Source organism: Rhinatrema bivittatum, chromosome 1 (genome assembly GCF_901001135.1).
Source record: "Rhinatrema bivittatum chromosome 1, aRhiBiv1.1, whole genome shotgun sequence".
NCBI lineage: Eukaryota > Metazoa > Chordata > Amphibia > Gymnophiona > Rhinatrematidae > Rhinatrema > Rhinatrema bivittatum.
The window spans coordinates 271200823-271217576 of record NC_042615.1 but is presented as its reverse complement, the minus strand read 5'-3'; the positions used below and the strand labels follow the sequence as shown (position 1 = coordinate 271217576).

Sequence of the window (16754 nt, the reverse complement as noted above, 5' to 3'; positions counted from 1 at the left end):
CCTAGTTTGACCTCAGCCTGATCTCAGATTCTCCTGACCGCTGCCTGCCTCTGACCATCGCCCAGACCTTGAACTCATCTGACCTACGCCTGGCTATGACACAGCTATCCAAGGATCATCTCTTCTGTCAACAGCAGAGACCCCACCTAAGACCTGCTGGCTCCGGCATCCAAAGGCTCAACCCAAGGGGAACGGGGACTGGAATGGGTGAAGGTCCCGCTGGGTTTCTGCTTCGCCTGGGTCTGCCTGCCGACGGTGGGAACCTGTGGGGCCCCTCCCTGCAGTTTGTGCCAGTCCTGCCTCGGTCCAAGGGTCCACAGACGCAACACACTGCTTTAGTCATCTCTTACCCGAAAAAAAGCTGATGCTCAAAGGCAGACCTTAAAAAAAAAAAGATTTTACTAAATACTTTTCAGTAAACTATTCCAAAAACCATTGTTTCCAGGAGCAAATCCATTCAAATCAAGCGCTGCAGATACTTAAATATTTCTCTGACCCCAAGGACCAACAGATTTATTTAAACCTCTTTCTACTCTCTTTCCCCTTTCCCACCATATACATGTACAATAGGCACATTACAAATTTAAAGCTGAGTTACCTCCAGCTCTCCACATCTCTGACTCTTTGCTCTGTTGCTTCCTCTTCATTACTATTCTTAGGTCTAAATGTCATCTGCTTTGATGTGCCTGAAACACGAAATATAAATCAAATAAATAAATCAAATAAATACATTCTGTATTAATAGTTTTATTATACTTGTACCCCTTTTTTGGCTGGTTGGGGGGCACATCTCGTTCTCCTTTCAAAAGTCATTCCTTTGTTGGTGCTTACGGATATTGGCGCAATACCTGCGTAAATTATGTGGCTAGGTTAGACCTGCTCAATAGCAGGTGTAAACTGAACTCAGCCATATATAGCTTCATACGGTTAAGTGCGCACATATACACGTATTCAGTGGCTTAGCCATGCCGCTGAATATACCTCATATCTTAGTCAAATAAGTTCAATCCGGCTAAGTTACTTAAACAGACAGGTTTGAATATTGATCTCAGCCAGTATAACAAAGCAACAGTGAAAGCATGCTTATAATAATGTTGCATTGCATGTAGCAAATGTATTAATTAATATTGCTTTTACAGATCTCTTTAGGAAGGGGTGGATATGCACCTGCAACATAAGGTGCTTAATACAATATCAATTATTCTATGATTATGTTAACATCTTGTCTTCTGATGTCACAGATAGAACTATATCTACAGAAATTTGAGAATTCAGATAAAGGAGCCCCCCAGGATTAGTCTAACCAGACACTTGAAACATTAACGCAGTTTGCATTCTTTGAAAGGGAACTCTTAGTTCCATCTCTTAAAACAAGCATAACAAATGCAGGATTCCCAGTTCTGGGAAACTCATCTCATTTCATTGGTATTCTCCAGGCTGTGTAAATCCTTAATCCAATTGTCATCCCATCTTTGAAAACACAGATCATTTTGCTAATTAAAATTGTATTTATTGGTACTTCTGAGTGTTTTGCTTGCATTCCCCGCTGCCTTTGCTCTGTTACATCCTGCTTCTCCTCCCCTGCAAGTCCCCTCTCCTGAAATCTTCCCACCCGGCTCTCATCAGGGAGCTTCCTTGTTGGGCCTTTCCTGTTCTTACAGCACAGAGTGCTAACCCATAGGGCTGGGCTCCTCCCCAAGCCTCCTAATATACCTGATGATTGAAAAGCCCCTGTGCAAATCACAAATATGCCATAGACAGCAGCCCTATTCTTTGTGGAAATTTACTCCTTGGATTTTTACTAGGAGTGTACAGAGACAAAAATTCATTTCAGTTAATTTGTTTCATATGTCACACTCATTCCTCTAGTTCATCTCACACAAAAAAGAAAATTTTCTTTGTTCATTTCATCTGTTTTTTAGTATTACATTGAAGACAATGGGGTAAGCAATCCATAGACTTTATTGATTTCACTATAAAAGAAAAACAGCCAGTCGCCGAGGCCTAGGCCCAGGCTCAAAGCTGAGGCTCAAACCTAAGCCTAGGCCCAACACCAAGGCCCAGCCTGAGGCTGGGTCCCAAACCTGATGCCAGGGCTCAGACAAAAAGCCAGATCCTGTGGCCAAGGCCTAGACCCAGGCCCAATACTGGGGCCTAGCTTGAGGTCAGGTCCCATCGCTTAGGCCTGACACTGGAGCAAAATTCATAGTCAGATCCCATCACTGAGGCCCAGCCCTAGGCCTAAGCCTTAAGCTGGGGCTCTGCTCGAGGATGGGTCCCATTGCTAATGCCTAGACCCAGGCATGAGGCTGGGTGCATCGCCTAGTTCTAGGGACACGCCTGATGCTGGGGACCGAGATCCAAGGCCAGGTCTGATCACTGAGGTCCATGCATAGGCCCAAGGCCAGGTTTTGTCACTGAGCCAGGCACGGATTTAGGCACAGGCAAAGGAGACAACTGTCTCCGGCGCCAAATTCAGATAGGTACCAGAGTTTTGCCAACCCTCTCATTTATTTTCCCAATCTTCGACTAAACTGAGCATGGGGATCTTGCACCAGTGCATGTGCGCTCACAGGCCTTGCTGCGCTCCACCCCTAGCAAGGGTTTCCCTAATAACAGGAAGCATGTAGGGTAGCAGGGGATGGAGCACTGCAGGACCCGTGAGCACTGACACAAGGGCCCTGCACTCACTTTAGTTGACAATCTTGCTGCAGTGCAGACCAGACAGGGAAGAAGAAGAAAGGGTTGGCAGACCCAGAGGTGTGGAGAGACTTGCTGCAGGACACCAAGCAGAGAAAGGAAGACCTGGGCGGTGGCCTCCTGCACCCTCTGATTTCTGGGAGGAAAGGAGATGCTCTCTCTTTCCCTCCTCCGCCCCCCCCCCCCCCCCCCCCCAACCTATGATGATTTCTGTGGGAGCTCCCCTGCCCTCCCTCCTCTTACTCACCATGATTTCTAGGGAAGGCCCCCCCGCCTCTCTCCCACTGCCTATGGGAGCCTAAATTATAAATCTTGCCCTGTGCGAAGGCCTAGGCCCAGGATAAAGTCTTCCGCCATCTTCTTCTTTTCTTGACAAAAAATGACACCTTTCTCCCGAATGGACAGTGCCATTTTGCTGTATGACTGGATTTAACTGGCTAAGGGGTGGTGGCTAACCGCTGCCAGATAAGTCTGTACTTATTCAGCTAAGTGGCGGCAGAGCGGGAAATATTTATTTTTTGTGAATTTTATGTGCTCACACGGCAATGGTGCAGGAGTTAAATTTCTAGCACTAAGAAAATCTGGGTTAGGCCAGCGTACCTCTCTGCATTGGGGAGAACTATTTAATGCCCACATTTGCATGGGAGTAGTAATCCCATTTTTCAACACACATTTTTGTGAGTATAAAACTCCTTGCTGCAGTGGCAGTAAGGCATACGCTCGCAAAATGCGTGTTTAAACGAGGGTTAAGCTGTACGTTCGGCTGAACACACCTTTCTGCATCAGCCTGTGTGACAGCAAAGCTCAATATACGGCCTCCTTCCATAATAAAGTCTCAGAAGAAATGCACAGTGTTCTTTGCACGTGCCCAGACTCCAGGATCAGCTTCACTGGATCTAGAGAACAGCGACAAACCGGAATAGAAAAATGCTTTACTGTTATATGTTGTCTCTGTGGTCTCCTTGCCAACATGTCCTTCCCAGTCTATGACAAGGCAGTGAGGTCACACATAACTCACAGGGAAGGGCTGGTTGCTAAGCCTCCTTACACCTATTTTCCCCATTGACTTCACAGGGAAGGTCTGGCTGCTTTAGTTACTTACAGGCCAATACAGAAAAACCCACGGGAGAGCCGGCGAGCACCCGCTCTCCCGACGCGCACCCAGGCCACTCTTCTGGGCGCGCGATTCAGTAAAAAAAATATGTAAATGAGGGCCTGCAGTAAAAGGAGGCGCTAGGGACACTAGTGCATCCCTAGCGCGTCCTTTTTGACAGAAGTGGCGGCTGTCAGCGGGTTTGACAGCCGACGCTCAATTTTTCTGGCGTCAGTTCTCAGACCCACTGACAGCCACGGGTTCAGAAAACGGACGCCGGCAAAATTGAGCGTCCATCTTCCAACCCAAGGGCCGTGGGCAGATTTTAAATATATATATATTAAAACATTTTTTTTTTTACTTTTGGGGCCTCTGACTTAATATCGCTATGATATGATCTGTGCACTTCCCCGGTGCCGGCCGAAATTAACGCCAGCCTTTGGCAGGTGTTAATTTTGGAAAGTAAAATGTGCGGCTTCACTGCACATTTTACTTTCTGTATCGTGCGGGAATAACTAATAGGCCCATCAACATGCATTTGCATGTTGCGGGCGCTATTAGTTTCGGGGGGATTGGTCTCGCATTTTCGACACGCTATTATCCCTTACTGTATAAGGGGTAAAAATAGGGCATCAAAAACGCGCGGCCAAATGCGGGCTAACAGTGCGCTCCACTGGAGCGCACTTTACTGCATCGGCCCATTAGTTACACTTACTAACTGGCACTGCACCTGTTCTCCATTGACTTCTATGGCCCATATTAATGATGGTGGATGAAACAAATTAAACAAATGGGTTATATTTCATACATGGGCTGGCCCCCATTCATTTTGGGGACCCCACAAATGAAACAAATAGGACCCATTTGTATTGGATCTCACATTTGTTTTAAATAAATGAGCATCCCTAAAAGGTGTTTCTAAAATTCACACATGTAAAGCCCATTAGGATTCACCATGGTTTCAAATGGAAAAGTTTCCAGCCACAGGAATTTCCATAGATGTAGACGTCATTCTGAGTGATAGCAAGATTCCATCCCCAGTAGTCAGAGGTTATAGAGGTGACTTAACGAGTCACTAGGAGGACTTAAGTGGAAATGTCTTCCAGCAAATGAAGGAAGGACAACTAAAGGGCTGTGCTCTTCGAAGGTCCTGGGAGCGAAGGGACAGCTGACATTTTTTCCATAGGGATAATGTTGACTCTTTCATCAACCTGGTTATTGGAGCGAACTCCAGGAGAGACTTTGAGAGTTATTCTAGGAGGGTTCCTATCCCTAGGTCAGTGGATTAAGGACCTTGTCCAAGAGACAGTGTTTCACCAACAAGATATTTGAGAATAACTCTAGCAGCCAAGACCATGTCACCGCCTTGCCCGCGCTCATCCCCAACCTCATACATTTAAGGTAGCACAATAACATTGATTAGCATACACATCTGCAAACCACACAATTAAAACATAAGCATTAGGTGGGTGAAAAGACCGCAGCTTTATTGAACAGCAGATATAAACTTTAAACACCTGTACTTGAGCCGACCCACAAATAGCCAACTGGGCTATTCCCTGCCACCCGCCATGAACCTTTTTCGATGTTTAAGAGACTGAGTGTGACTCCTTTGGATCTTTTAGGTTAGCCCATTTTCCCCAGCAGATTCCAGAGTTGTACTGAGAGTGCTCTGCAGCATTTGGAGATGGACCCTAGGAAAAGAGAGGGATTATGCTCACTCCAGCCCTCACACCACCCCTACTCATTCACACCACCACTCATATACCCACACCCACGCATACATACCTTCTCCACGCACACCCCACAATCAACTAGTGGCATCTCTAGACAAAAATATTTTTTGGGAGGGTAGCAGAGAGAGAGGTAAAGCTAAGTATGAAGGGGGCAAGCCAAAGTGACATTTCCAAACATCACGTGGCCTCCTAACTTTAAAACGGCTATAAAATACATGATAAGAAAAAAAGTCCAAAGGACCTTCTGTGCCTGGTGTCCCCAAACCTGGTCTTTGAGAGCCACAAGTCAATGGGGTTTTCAGGATTGTTACAACACAAATGCATGAGATCTATTTCCAGGCGTTGCCTCTACTGTATGCAAATAGGCCTCAGGCATATTCATTGTGGAAATCCTGAAAACTCGTCTGGGTTACAGCCCTTGAGGACTGAGTTTGGGGGCCCCTGGCATCCTGAATTTTTGTTTGGGTTTTTTTTAGCTGCATTGCCTCAGGGAGCCTCACGCAGAAATATAGACTATGACAGCAGATAAGGAGTGTAAGGCCCATCTAGTCTGCCAATTTACTTCCTGGTACACTGTCGTAGATGAGGGCATCCAGAACCTGTGGTATTCTCACAGCCAGTCAGATCTTCAGTATATCCATACTGAATATGCAGGAAGTAAAGTTGCATACGGCAGAGATCCATTATATGCACATTTATCTCGTGCATGGCCGTTATGGATATCCTGAAAACCCGACTGGCTGTAGGAATACCAGGACACGTTTGGGAAGTCCTGCCATGGATCTTACTTGATCTCTGGTTTTCCCTTTGCTTCTTTATATGTAAAGATCCCACTGTGCTTTTCTCAGATTTTCTTGAATTCTGTTGCCCATTTTGCCTCCATCAACTCCCATGAGAGGCCGTTCAATGCGTCCTGAGTCTGCTCTCATGGAGGTTCATAATATGGCCTCGTGTTCTAAAACTTTTTTTCCACGAAAAAAAAAATTGCTTAGATTCCTCACTGAATTTTGATAGAAATGTTAAGATACACTTGGTTTGTTTTGCATTTATTCTAAACTCATCCTTGGAGAGAAATTTTGTTCGGCTGGAAATCCTGTTGTATTGACATTACGGTGTCTTGGTTTATTGTGGTTCTGACCAGTTCATCAAATATCATTAGTCCCATGCCTTAGTGTCCCTGCCTTCCTCCCAAACAAGGGTCAGATGTCTGCATAGCAGTGCTAGCTTGTTCAAACCATTATTTATTTTTGTTTCTTTATTCCTTCCTTTTTTGTGTTTATCAATAAACATCCATTCTGTTTGTTTATGATTTTATATTACCTGGTATTGCAATTATTTTGGCCACACCAAAAATCTCTCCAGAGTCTCCTTTTTTTAAAATACTTTTTATTTAAACAGTCCTTTTAAGGATGTTCATGATGTATGTATGGGCGTGGTGCCTGCAGAGCATTCTGATAAGACTTATCACAACAGTGCCCCCCTTTATTTAGGTTCGTAATAGTGAGGCCGGATCACTAGAAGGAATTTTCAAAATATGTAGCCATTTATTTCTCTGAAGGAATGAAAGGAAAGTCAGAACCAAACAAGTATGTGCTGTGCACACTTCAGTTCCAGGGCCAGCAGAGTTCTGTGACTACAGAGCACACAGCCAGAAACAGAGCCAGGTGTTCACATGTGCATGCCTGCCAGATGTGCGTGGACAGGCAAACACTGCAAAGACAAAAGGAACATTGGCTTTGTTCTGAAGGCACCTGAAAACAGAAATCTGTAACTATTTTGCTTTAAGTGAATTTGGAAAAATGAATTTGCAAATGTTCTAAATTGGTAGTTCTGCTATGTGGAACTAATTAACCTCTATTCAGTATGAATAATCCTTTCTTTATATTTATTTCATGCCAGCTATATACACTCCTGGCTCTGGCTACTTTCAGGGCCACACTAAAAGCAGATTTTAACATGGCTTGTAAGACTCAGTTCCTGCATACTGGGGAAGCCCAAGTGCCAGTGCCCCAGTATCACTGCTCCCAGCACAGGGGCACACCTGCAGTGTGGTCATCAATAACACTGAGGGCTGTCCTCTTAGGAAAGAAAGTACTGAGAAAATAAAATGCATTACCAAATGTTCACTTAATGAACAAGTGCATCCCTCCCCTCGTGAAGAGGGCGAATGCTGCGGCATAAAATATGTTTTATCTAAAATAATTCAACTTCCTTAATGTTTAACCTTTATTTTAAAACAATCACATACATTAATATGTTGCTCTGCAAATAAATAAGCTGTATATATTATATACATCTGAGATATTTTATATTATATGTACATAGGTAATAAGAACACATCGTATTCAGTTTTGGGACATCAAATGTTTCACTTCTGCAGAGTCCTTTGGAAACTCCTCCTCCTGAGTGCTAGAATCTGAGCTCCTAGGCGCAGTAGTGACTGTGCCCCTCTTGGCCAGTCTGGCTTGCTGCTGTTCTAGGCTCTGCTTCCTCCACTTGATCCTCCTGTTTTGGAACCAGACCTTAACCTTGGGAGGAGGCGAACAGGTAAACATTTAGCAGTCAGTCAATCTCCCATCGGGGTAACAGAAAGTTTTCTAGGCACGCAGCTTAAAAAAATTAAGCCCCTTCCACCAGGTACTCCAAGAGAAATGGGCCCTAAATTCATGAGTTGATCTGGTTCTCTTCTCCCTCTCACTTTATAAATATATATATATTTTTTTAACATTTGTAAATGAAAATTGCACAGTATTTTTAACATTTGTAAATGAAAATTGCACAAGGTTTACTTTGCTGAGCAAGCACTGGGTTTAGCTATAATAACCAGAATTTATTATAAAGAGGAGTCCACTGTATACAAGGTTTTTCTGTGGAAAATTCCTAGGAATCTGGTCACTAGGGCACCTAAAATTTGGCAACAGGTAACTAAAATTCAGAAAAGAAAAAAGAAAAAAGAAAAAAAAGACACTAACCAGTAATAATAATAAAACCAGGAACAAGCAAAACAAGAAAGAAATACAAACAAAATACTATGCAAAAGAGCTACAACGAAAAAAGAGCAAAAAGGCAAGGGGAAAAAAAAAGTAGAAGCATCTGTCAGCAGTAACATGGGATGCTACTTCTTGCAGAAAAGGCGCCCCAGCTTTAGGATGTGATGGCGTCTTGGCGAGAGATGAGTGGGGGTGGGGTGCTGGTGCTGCCGCCGCTGCTGCATTACCTGGGCCTCGGTGAGATGTAAGGACGATGCCAGCAGGAACCTCTCGGTGCCCACCATGTACTGCTGCCGGGCAAACTCCTCTTCCAGTCGGGCCAGCTGCTCGGTGGTGAAGATGGTCCGGGCCCGCTTGCATTTTGCAGGTGCGGATTTCAAGGCAGAAAAGTAGTTCTCGGGGACAGGATACTCTGAAGCGCAAAGAAAGCAAAAGAAGGAAGGATCAGAGGCGCAGGCGTGAGGCAGAGAAGGAGTGTAGGGAAACCCGTCATTGATCACAGCTGGACAGATCTGCGTTATTTAACAACCGAGTGCAGAGGTTTAAAAAAAAAAAAAAAAAAGAAGGAAAATGAAAGTGATAACGATAAAATAAAGGAGAAAGGTAAAAGAAAATGCGAATGCCCGTGGTTGCGAGCGGGGGTGGGGAGTCATTTGTGCGGCTCTGGGGACGCGACAGGGATCGAGACAGGAAAGGCAGAAAGCTGCCGCGCCCGCACCTGGTCCGCAGAGCCGGAGTCCGGCGCACGCCTCTCGGGCGCCCCCTGGCGGCGGCCAGCGGCCGGGGTAGAGCAGCCGGGGCTGCGGGAGAAGGGGCAGCGCCTGCCACCAGGCGGTGCGCGAGCTGCTGCTGCTGCCCCCGGGGCCCCGCGCCGGCTCCTCCCTGCTGCCGCCCAGCAGCGCCTCGATGGTGAAGGATTTGCCGGCGGCAGCCTTGGCCGGGGCGAGGCTGTGCAAGGGCTGCGGTGGTGGTGGTGGCAGCAGTAGCATGACAGCCTCGGGATCCAGAGCCTGGAACAGAGCAGAGGGGCCGGGGCAGCACCTCCCCTTATATCCCAGGCCCGGACCCTCCAGCTCCCGCTGCGCTTTTGTTCTCTCTAGGCGCAGATGCAAAAGTTACAAAAAAAAAAAAAAAAAGAAAGAAAGTCTGGCTCCAGCCCGGAACAGATCGTCGTTAATTGCTGCCCCCGATCACCCGCTGGGGGTGTGAGAGCTCCGCTGCTGGAGCACGGTCCCAGGGCTGAGACACTGCCTGCAGCGGCCGCCAGGGGGAGCTCTGCAAGGGGACCGGGGGCAGACCAAGGGCTCTTGAGTCACGAGGAGCCAAAAGAAAGTTGGGTTGTCTGGTTTTCAGGGGGAAAAGCCATCTTGTTTGAGACACCTCCCCCCCGTCAAACAAACATCGCATATATAAAGTCACATTTTACTTAACCTGCCACATTATTCAGATCTCTCAAAAAGCGGAAATGGGAATGCAGCCTCAGGAGAAATGTGAATCTTTGGACAGTGACCTCATTTGAAAGAACAGCAATACTGGAGAGTTGACGTATGGTACGAATGGTGTTTCTTGGTTCTCTGTGGCCATAAATCTTTCTTTCTTTCTTTCTCTAGGTATATACTATTCTCTAACCGTGTCATACTTTTGCCTTGGGTGATTATCCATGAAGCTGTTAAATGCACCGGGAATTTGCCTTCTCTGTAATTTCCTTTCCCTAATGTGTCGATGTAATGGAGTCAATCACAGTGCACCTTACATGGTGCAGGATTGCTTTAGGATGCTACTTACTGCTACCTGCTCATCTATACGACAGTCTTGATGTGATTCAGATAGTCATTAGTTTTCAATTCTAAAATCTTACACCTCCTCCTAATGAGCTGGGAAAACTCACACCTCCCTCCTTTGCCCTGCAGGGAGCAGGTCCGAGTCAAAAGAAGCCAACATTTTTTTTTTTATTGAAGAGGAAATGGGACTAGAGGGAAACCAATGCTAGAGCTAAAACATGTGCAAAGGCCTCCTCTCCAGCCAAGACAAAGATCTGGCCATATCCCTTCTGCTAAAACAGTCTCCGATAACCTGTAGCTTCAGTGCAGGTTATTTGGGGGGAGGCAGGATGAGCCTAAGGCAATAAAAAAAAAAAAAAAAAAGTCCAAGGCCTGTGCTGCAAAGCTGAGAAAGTCATTATTGGCTCTCATTTGCGGCAGCGCTGTTTCTTGATGACTTTGGTCGTGACACGTAGGTGGAAAGTTTCTTCTTCTGCAGCTGGGACTGCCGCTTTGCAAGTGGGAAAACACACAGAAAGGGTGGCGGGTATCACAGGCACGGGAGGAGAGGGGCCTGATGTACTAACTGCCTGCACGCCTCCAGCCTAATCCAGGGGCTTCATCTGATCATGAAAGTGCCCTGGGGTTAATGTGGCCTCTTTTTTTTTTGTGTTCCTCTTACTTATCTCCTTGACTTCTGTGTATGCTCCGGTGCTCGCTGAGAATGACTTGCAAATATTGATATATATATATATTTTTTTTTTTAAATTGTTAAATCGGAGCTATCTTTAACCTTTTAGGAGTCATTATAAAACTACCTCATCACTGTTGTGGAACTGGGCGTGTAAAAACATGGAAACAAATACATGAATTCTTGCCATCCATCAGAACCACTTTCTCCTAGCACATGCCACCCAGTTTAAAGCAAACATACCGTTATGAATAGATACTGGAGTAGAAAAGCAAGCTAGGTATATGGGTTTGATGCACCACTCCTATCCTTGCTGTTGGACTGCATAGGTTCTAAAGCAGTAGTTCTCAACCTTTCTAATGCCGTGACCCCGCAATACAGTTCCTCTTGTTGCGGTGACCCCAAACCAAAAAATAATTTTGGTGGCTACTTCAAAACTGTAATTTTGCTACAGTTATGATTCGGAATGTAAATACCTGATATGCATTATGTATTCTCATTGCTACAAATCAAACATAATTATACATTGGGGAACAGTGTGAACTACATCTTATAGTGGTCTCATAGTATAAGACCGATGTAGTTCACATTTTTAAATGTATGGTGCTTTGTGTAAGTGTAAGCTGCTTTGTGTACTGTGTAATGATTACACACAAAGCACCTTACACTTACACAGTATTGTGTGTATGGTGTGTGTACTGTTTTTACATTATTAACCTTTTTTACACCAGCAGGCTGTCTCGCAGGCTCTCTGCCTCTTGCCTCTCCGCCTCCTAGGCTTCTGTCCTCCGGCGCTTGCTGCGTCCGCCCACTGATGACGTCAGCAAGCGCCGGACACATGTAATGCGCTGCTATGGACTGTGGAGTGTTCCCCCCGCTTCCCCCGCCCCTTAGGCCCCGGACGGATGATGCAATCACGTCTGTGCATGCGCGCAGGCATTCAGTTTGGAACGCGCATCCATAACTGCGTGCGTTCCAGCTGAATAGCGCTGCTGCAGACGGTAGCGCGACTTCTCAGCGGCTAAAGCCATCAGAAATATGTATTTTCCGATGGCTTTAGGCGACCCTGGTGTTTTGGTCGTTCGACCCCCGCCGGGGTCGCGACCCACAGGTTGAGAACCGCTGTTCTAAAGGAACGCATTCAATACTATACATTCATTTTCTTTTTTATCTGTAGGCAGATGCTTGATATTTTTTACTTGTATTGCAGGTTGATTTTAATTGGGGGAGGAGATAGAGGGAGGGTTACACTTGAAAAAACAATCGGTATAAAATCATGTATTCTGCTATACCAATAATTTTTTTCCCCCCCCATAACTGAATGTTCTAGATAGACCTGTACTGCAATACTGTTCTCCAAAGGATAGTGCCCAAAATAGACTCACACAGCTATTGCACAAAAAAATGACCACATAAATAGAGTTCGAGAAAGAAGACTCACATAGGCAATATTTTACAGACAGGTTTCTCGCTGACTGTAAAACATTGGTTACACTTATGTTCTTCTTGTTGCTATTGCCTTGATGAGTGTTATTTCTCGCTGTCTGTTTAGGTGGCAGCACTTTTCTGACATGCTATTAAAATTATATTCACAAAAAGCCTCACACTGCTGAGGTCTGTCCAGTACAGTGTTCGATGCCATATATCCGACCGCACTGAGCCTCTTAGGTGGTTTGCAATATCTATAGAGAGACTCTTCCACGAATAACTGTAATACCAGACTGATAATCAGCTCATCTACTTCCCTCTGTCTTTTTTTATTTTTTTATTTTATTGATTTCCAAACAGCATTTCACAGGATCTATGATGATTTTAAGGCGATTTCCCAAAATTGGGAGAGAGCCATACAGAGATGGGTTCATTTCAGTTCATTTGTAGTGACCTGATTGAAGATTAAACTTGGCTTTTTTTTTTCTCTCTTTCTCTTTCTTGGTGAGGTCCATGGTACTCAAAAGTCATGCCAGATGCAGATTTATAAGTCACTAAACTGCGGTTGGTTTGGGATCAGTGTAATCTGATTTAAAGTACTGAACAAAATATTGGAAATCAGGGCTCTGAAAAGTCCAAAGCGGAGAAGAATGCTGAATTCCGGAATCTCTCCAGGGAGCACTGCCACCAAGAAGGTGCAATAAATAATCAGAATAAAAATGGATTCATTGGTTAATCTAGGTTTTTTTTAAATAGTTCTGTGATTAGTAACTGTAATGATCCCCCCCCCCCCACCACAGTTATTCCAATTTGCTCCCCCTTGGAATATTTCTGAAACTTCACCACTGGTGGAGAAAGTTTTGGAAGGGTTTAGTCTAAGAAGCCTCGGCATACATCTGGGATGGGGATGCATACAGGAAAGGCTTTCAAGGCGAGATGAAAGAGGCCTAAATTGCAGAGCAGATTTGGTCATTATTAGTTCTTAATTACAGACTTGAAAGGCCGAGATAAAAAGCCTTGGCTGCCCTCTGTTAAGGAAGAGGCCTGCTTGCCCAATTTCATTATTAAGTTACTTTCCCTTTGCCTCCCAACGGCTTTTTTATTTTGAAGAGTCCTTCAGGCCAGCTCAGCAAACTTTGGCCAGCTCATTGCTGATTGTAAAAAGCCACCCCTCCCCGAATCCAGGCTCCCATAAAGGCTTGTTAAACACGTTCAAACACGTCTGCAGGTTCACTGCGGCTCCCGCACTTTCAAATGGCTTTCCCTCCCTGACACCCCCTTGTAGAAGGAGAGAGCAAACACAGCAGTATTTGGCCTGGTCAACAATGGCAGGCTTTTCCTTGCATCCCTGGGCCCAGCCCCTTCCTGGGTCACAGATTCTTCCTAGTGAAAGCAGGGAGCGGGGCCCAGTGCTGGGCTTGTTTACACCAGGTATTACTGCTGCCGTCCCCTCCTCCTGCTCGCTGGATTTCCTGAACATCTGCTCTGCTCTGTTTCCTTCCCCTTGCCAACTCTCACCGAGATCCCCTCTGCATAGGGAAGGGCAGGGCGTGCAGGCTCCAGGACAGGCAGTGGTGACCGAGTGAATAGAAACATCTGCCCCGCCATGAACACCTGAGATATTTTAAAACCTTCCACATCGATAAAACATTAAGGGGTGGCCGGGTAGGAAGGAGAATGATTTCATTAGGTCATTTAAACACTGCTATGCACCCAAAATCTGGAACGGATGAAAAGTAAAAGCTTGCCTGGTCAGCCAGGCCTTTCCCCAGCCTGTTCGTTCGTTACGTATTACCGTCTCCTCTGTGCCAGGACATGTATGCAAGGCTGACTGCCCACGACCTCGCAAGGTTTGTTACTGCTAACGTATCTCTGTTAGTCGAGTTTAGCTGCTGGAGACCATTCTCGTAGAAAAGCGGAATATCGAATATTTCTAAGTAAAAAACCAAATAAATACTTGGCCGTGCCTTAGGCATCATGAGGAGACAGGCATCTGAGGGTAATCCGCTTTGATGTACACTTTGAAGTGCTGAAAAGTAGAATCTAAAAATCTAAAAAAAAAAAAAAATAAATCTAAATAAATAAATACCTCATGCACCCCAAATGTGTTTTCAAGGATTTAAGGGGGACTGGATTTAAGAATCTGGCACCCAAAGGCAGTACCAGAGGTGAGGCAGAGCTCAGAAAGGGGGCGCTTCATTTCTGGAGACTGGAAAATAGGGGGAGAGAGTGTTAGACCAGAGTGCCAGGGTGGTGCCTCCTTGAGATGGCAACCATGCACGGCCCTAAAGGAGGAGGGAACAGGTCCGGGTACTGGGTGCCTTCACAATTTAATTTGGTGCCCTAGGCAGTCTCTTGTGTTGCCTGTGCCTAAATCCGGGTCAAGGCGGTGACATGGTCTTGGCTGCTAGAGTTATCCCCAGATATCTTGTTGGTGAAACACTGTCTCTTGGACAAGGCCCTTAATCCACTGACCTAGGAATAGGAACCCTCCTAGAATAACTGTCAAAGTGTTATGCTTCGGCTCCTGAGGAAGGAGGAGTTAGCAATCTTGTTATGATCTACTCCTCAAGAAGGGAGGAGTTAGCAAACTGTAATGAATCTGCTTCTGTGGAAGGAGGAGTTAGCAATCTGATATGCTCAGCTCCTGTAGAGGGAGTAGTAAACAATCTGTTAGGGTATAGACTGCGGAGTAGCAAAGTCTTATGAACCTGCTGCTGAAGACTCCTGATGGAGAAGGAGTAGCAATCTGTTACCAGCAGAGTGCTGGGAGAGGCCAGGTTTTCAAAGGGAGAATAAACTAAGGGGCTGATTCACTGAAGTGCACTCAGCATTCTCTTACTGCGGAGATGCCTTTGCTAAATTGTGCTCTGTGCGTTCTAAAATCCCATTTGCTAAGATAATAAAAGGCAGAGCCTGATGGCTAAAAAAAAAGTTCAAAATGTTTGCAGTGTGTGCGTGCTAAATGTTTTAGCTTGCATGCTAGCAGAAACTGAATGTATGAGCATTAATATTTATTTATTCTGTTTATGGGTTGAGGGGGTAATTTTCAAAGCCATCCAGGCGCATAAAAACCGGGTTTCATGCGCATCAGTGGCTGTTACAAAATCAGCCAGGGCTCTGTCGCCTGTAAAAGTAAAAGTGCCAGTTTCATGCGTACTTTTGCGCAAACTGAGCAGAAGCATCTGTCGGGTTCTTGCAACCCAGACTGGCCAGCTGGAGACAGGATGTTGGGCTCGATGGACCTCGCTCTGGCCAGGCATGGCACTTCTTATGTTCTTAAGGCATTTCCAAGGGGGGGGGGGGGGGGGAACTGGAGTTGGGGACAGGTTTCGAAACCACTGCCTTAGGTTCTTCAGATCCACAAGTTTCCCCCCATGAGATTTTGATAATTAAGCCCTACAATCATTATGTCCCCCACTACCATCCCTCCCAGAACAATCTTGTAAAATCACATAATTGGTTTTACTTTTAAATATTAAATTTTATACACATATACAGATAGAGATATAGAGAGATATAAATAGATATAGATATATAATACAAATATGTTTCAGAAATTATGAAACATGGAAAGCATAGAAACATAGAAATGATGGCAGAAAAGGACCAAACGAGTATTGGTTAAGGGTAGTAACAGCCGCATCAGCAAGTTACCCCCACTTATTTGTTTTTCCAGACCTTAAAATGTAGTGTCGTTGTTGGTTGCTGTCTGAATCTGATTCCCCTTTTTTTTCTTTTCCTCCTACCATTAAAGCAGAGAGCAATATTGGAATAGTATCAACAGTAAGAAATCTTATTGGTTAAGGGTAGTAACCGCCACACCAGCAATTAAACCCCATGCACTTTTTTTTTTCATTTAGTCTTTAGGAATTCACAGTGTTTCTCCGTTTTTGTCTTTACCATCTTCTTCGGAAGGGCATTCCAGGCATCCACCACCCTCTCTGTGAAGAAATATTTCCTGATGTTGGTTCTGAGTCGTCCTCCCTGGAGTTTCATTTCATGACCCCTAGTTCTACTGATTTCTTTCCAACGGAGAAGGTTTGTTCATTGTGCATCATTAAAACCTTTCAGGTATCTGAAGGTCTGTATCATATCTCCCCTGTACCTCCTCTCCTCCAGGGTATACATATTTAGGTCCTTCAGTCTCCTCATAAGTTTTTTTTTGATGGAGACCCCCACCATTTTGGTCACCCTTCTTTTGACCGCCTCCATCCTGTCTCTGTCCCTTTTGAGATACGGACTCCAGAACTGAACACAGTACTCCAGGTGAGGCCTCACCAAGGACCTGTACAAGTGGATTATCACCTCCTTTTACTTACTGGTTGTTCCTTTCTCTATGCAGCTTAGCATTCT

At 45.2% G+C, this 16754-nt stretch overlaps 1 protein-coding gene across 1 annotated transcript; it reads right to left on the bottom strand.

Moving 5' to 3' along the window:
• Positions 1–7371: 7371 nt before the first annotated feature.
• LOC115080474 (homeobox protein notochord-like) lies at positions 7372–9812 on the bottom strand. The gene is made up of 3 exons (XM_029584674.1): positions 9238–9812; positions 8747–8931; positions 7372–8057 (listed from the first exon to the last, which is right to left on the bottom strand). Exons 1-3 carry the CDS (start codon positions 9506–9508, stop codon positions 7875–7877), a joined length of 639 nt encoding a protein of 212 aa, XP_029440534.1. The 5' UTR covers positions 9509–9812; the 3' UTR covers positions 7372–7874.
• Positions 9813–16754: the final 6942 nt, after the last annotated feature.

Excerpts from the sequence above, each read along its gene's own strand:
- LOC115080474 (XM_029584674.1), bottom strand. The coding sequence starts at position 9,508 with ATGCTACTGCTGCCACCACCACCACCGCAGCCCTTGCACAGCCTCGCC. Across the intron at positions 8,932-9,237 it reads ACTCCGGCTCTGCGGACCAG|AGTATCCTGTCCCCGAGAAC; the intron begins GTGCGGGCGCGG and ends TTTGCGCTTCAG. Across the intron at positions 8,058-8,746 it reads TACATCTCACCGAGGCCCAG|GTTAAGGTCTGGTTCCAAAA; the intron begins GTAATGCAGCAG and ends CCTCCTCCCAAG.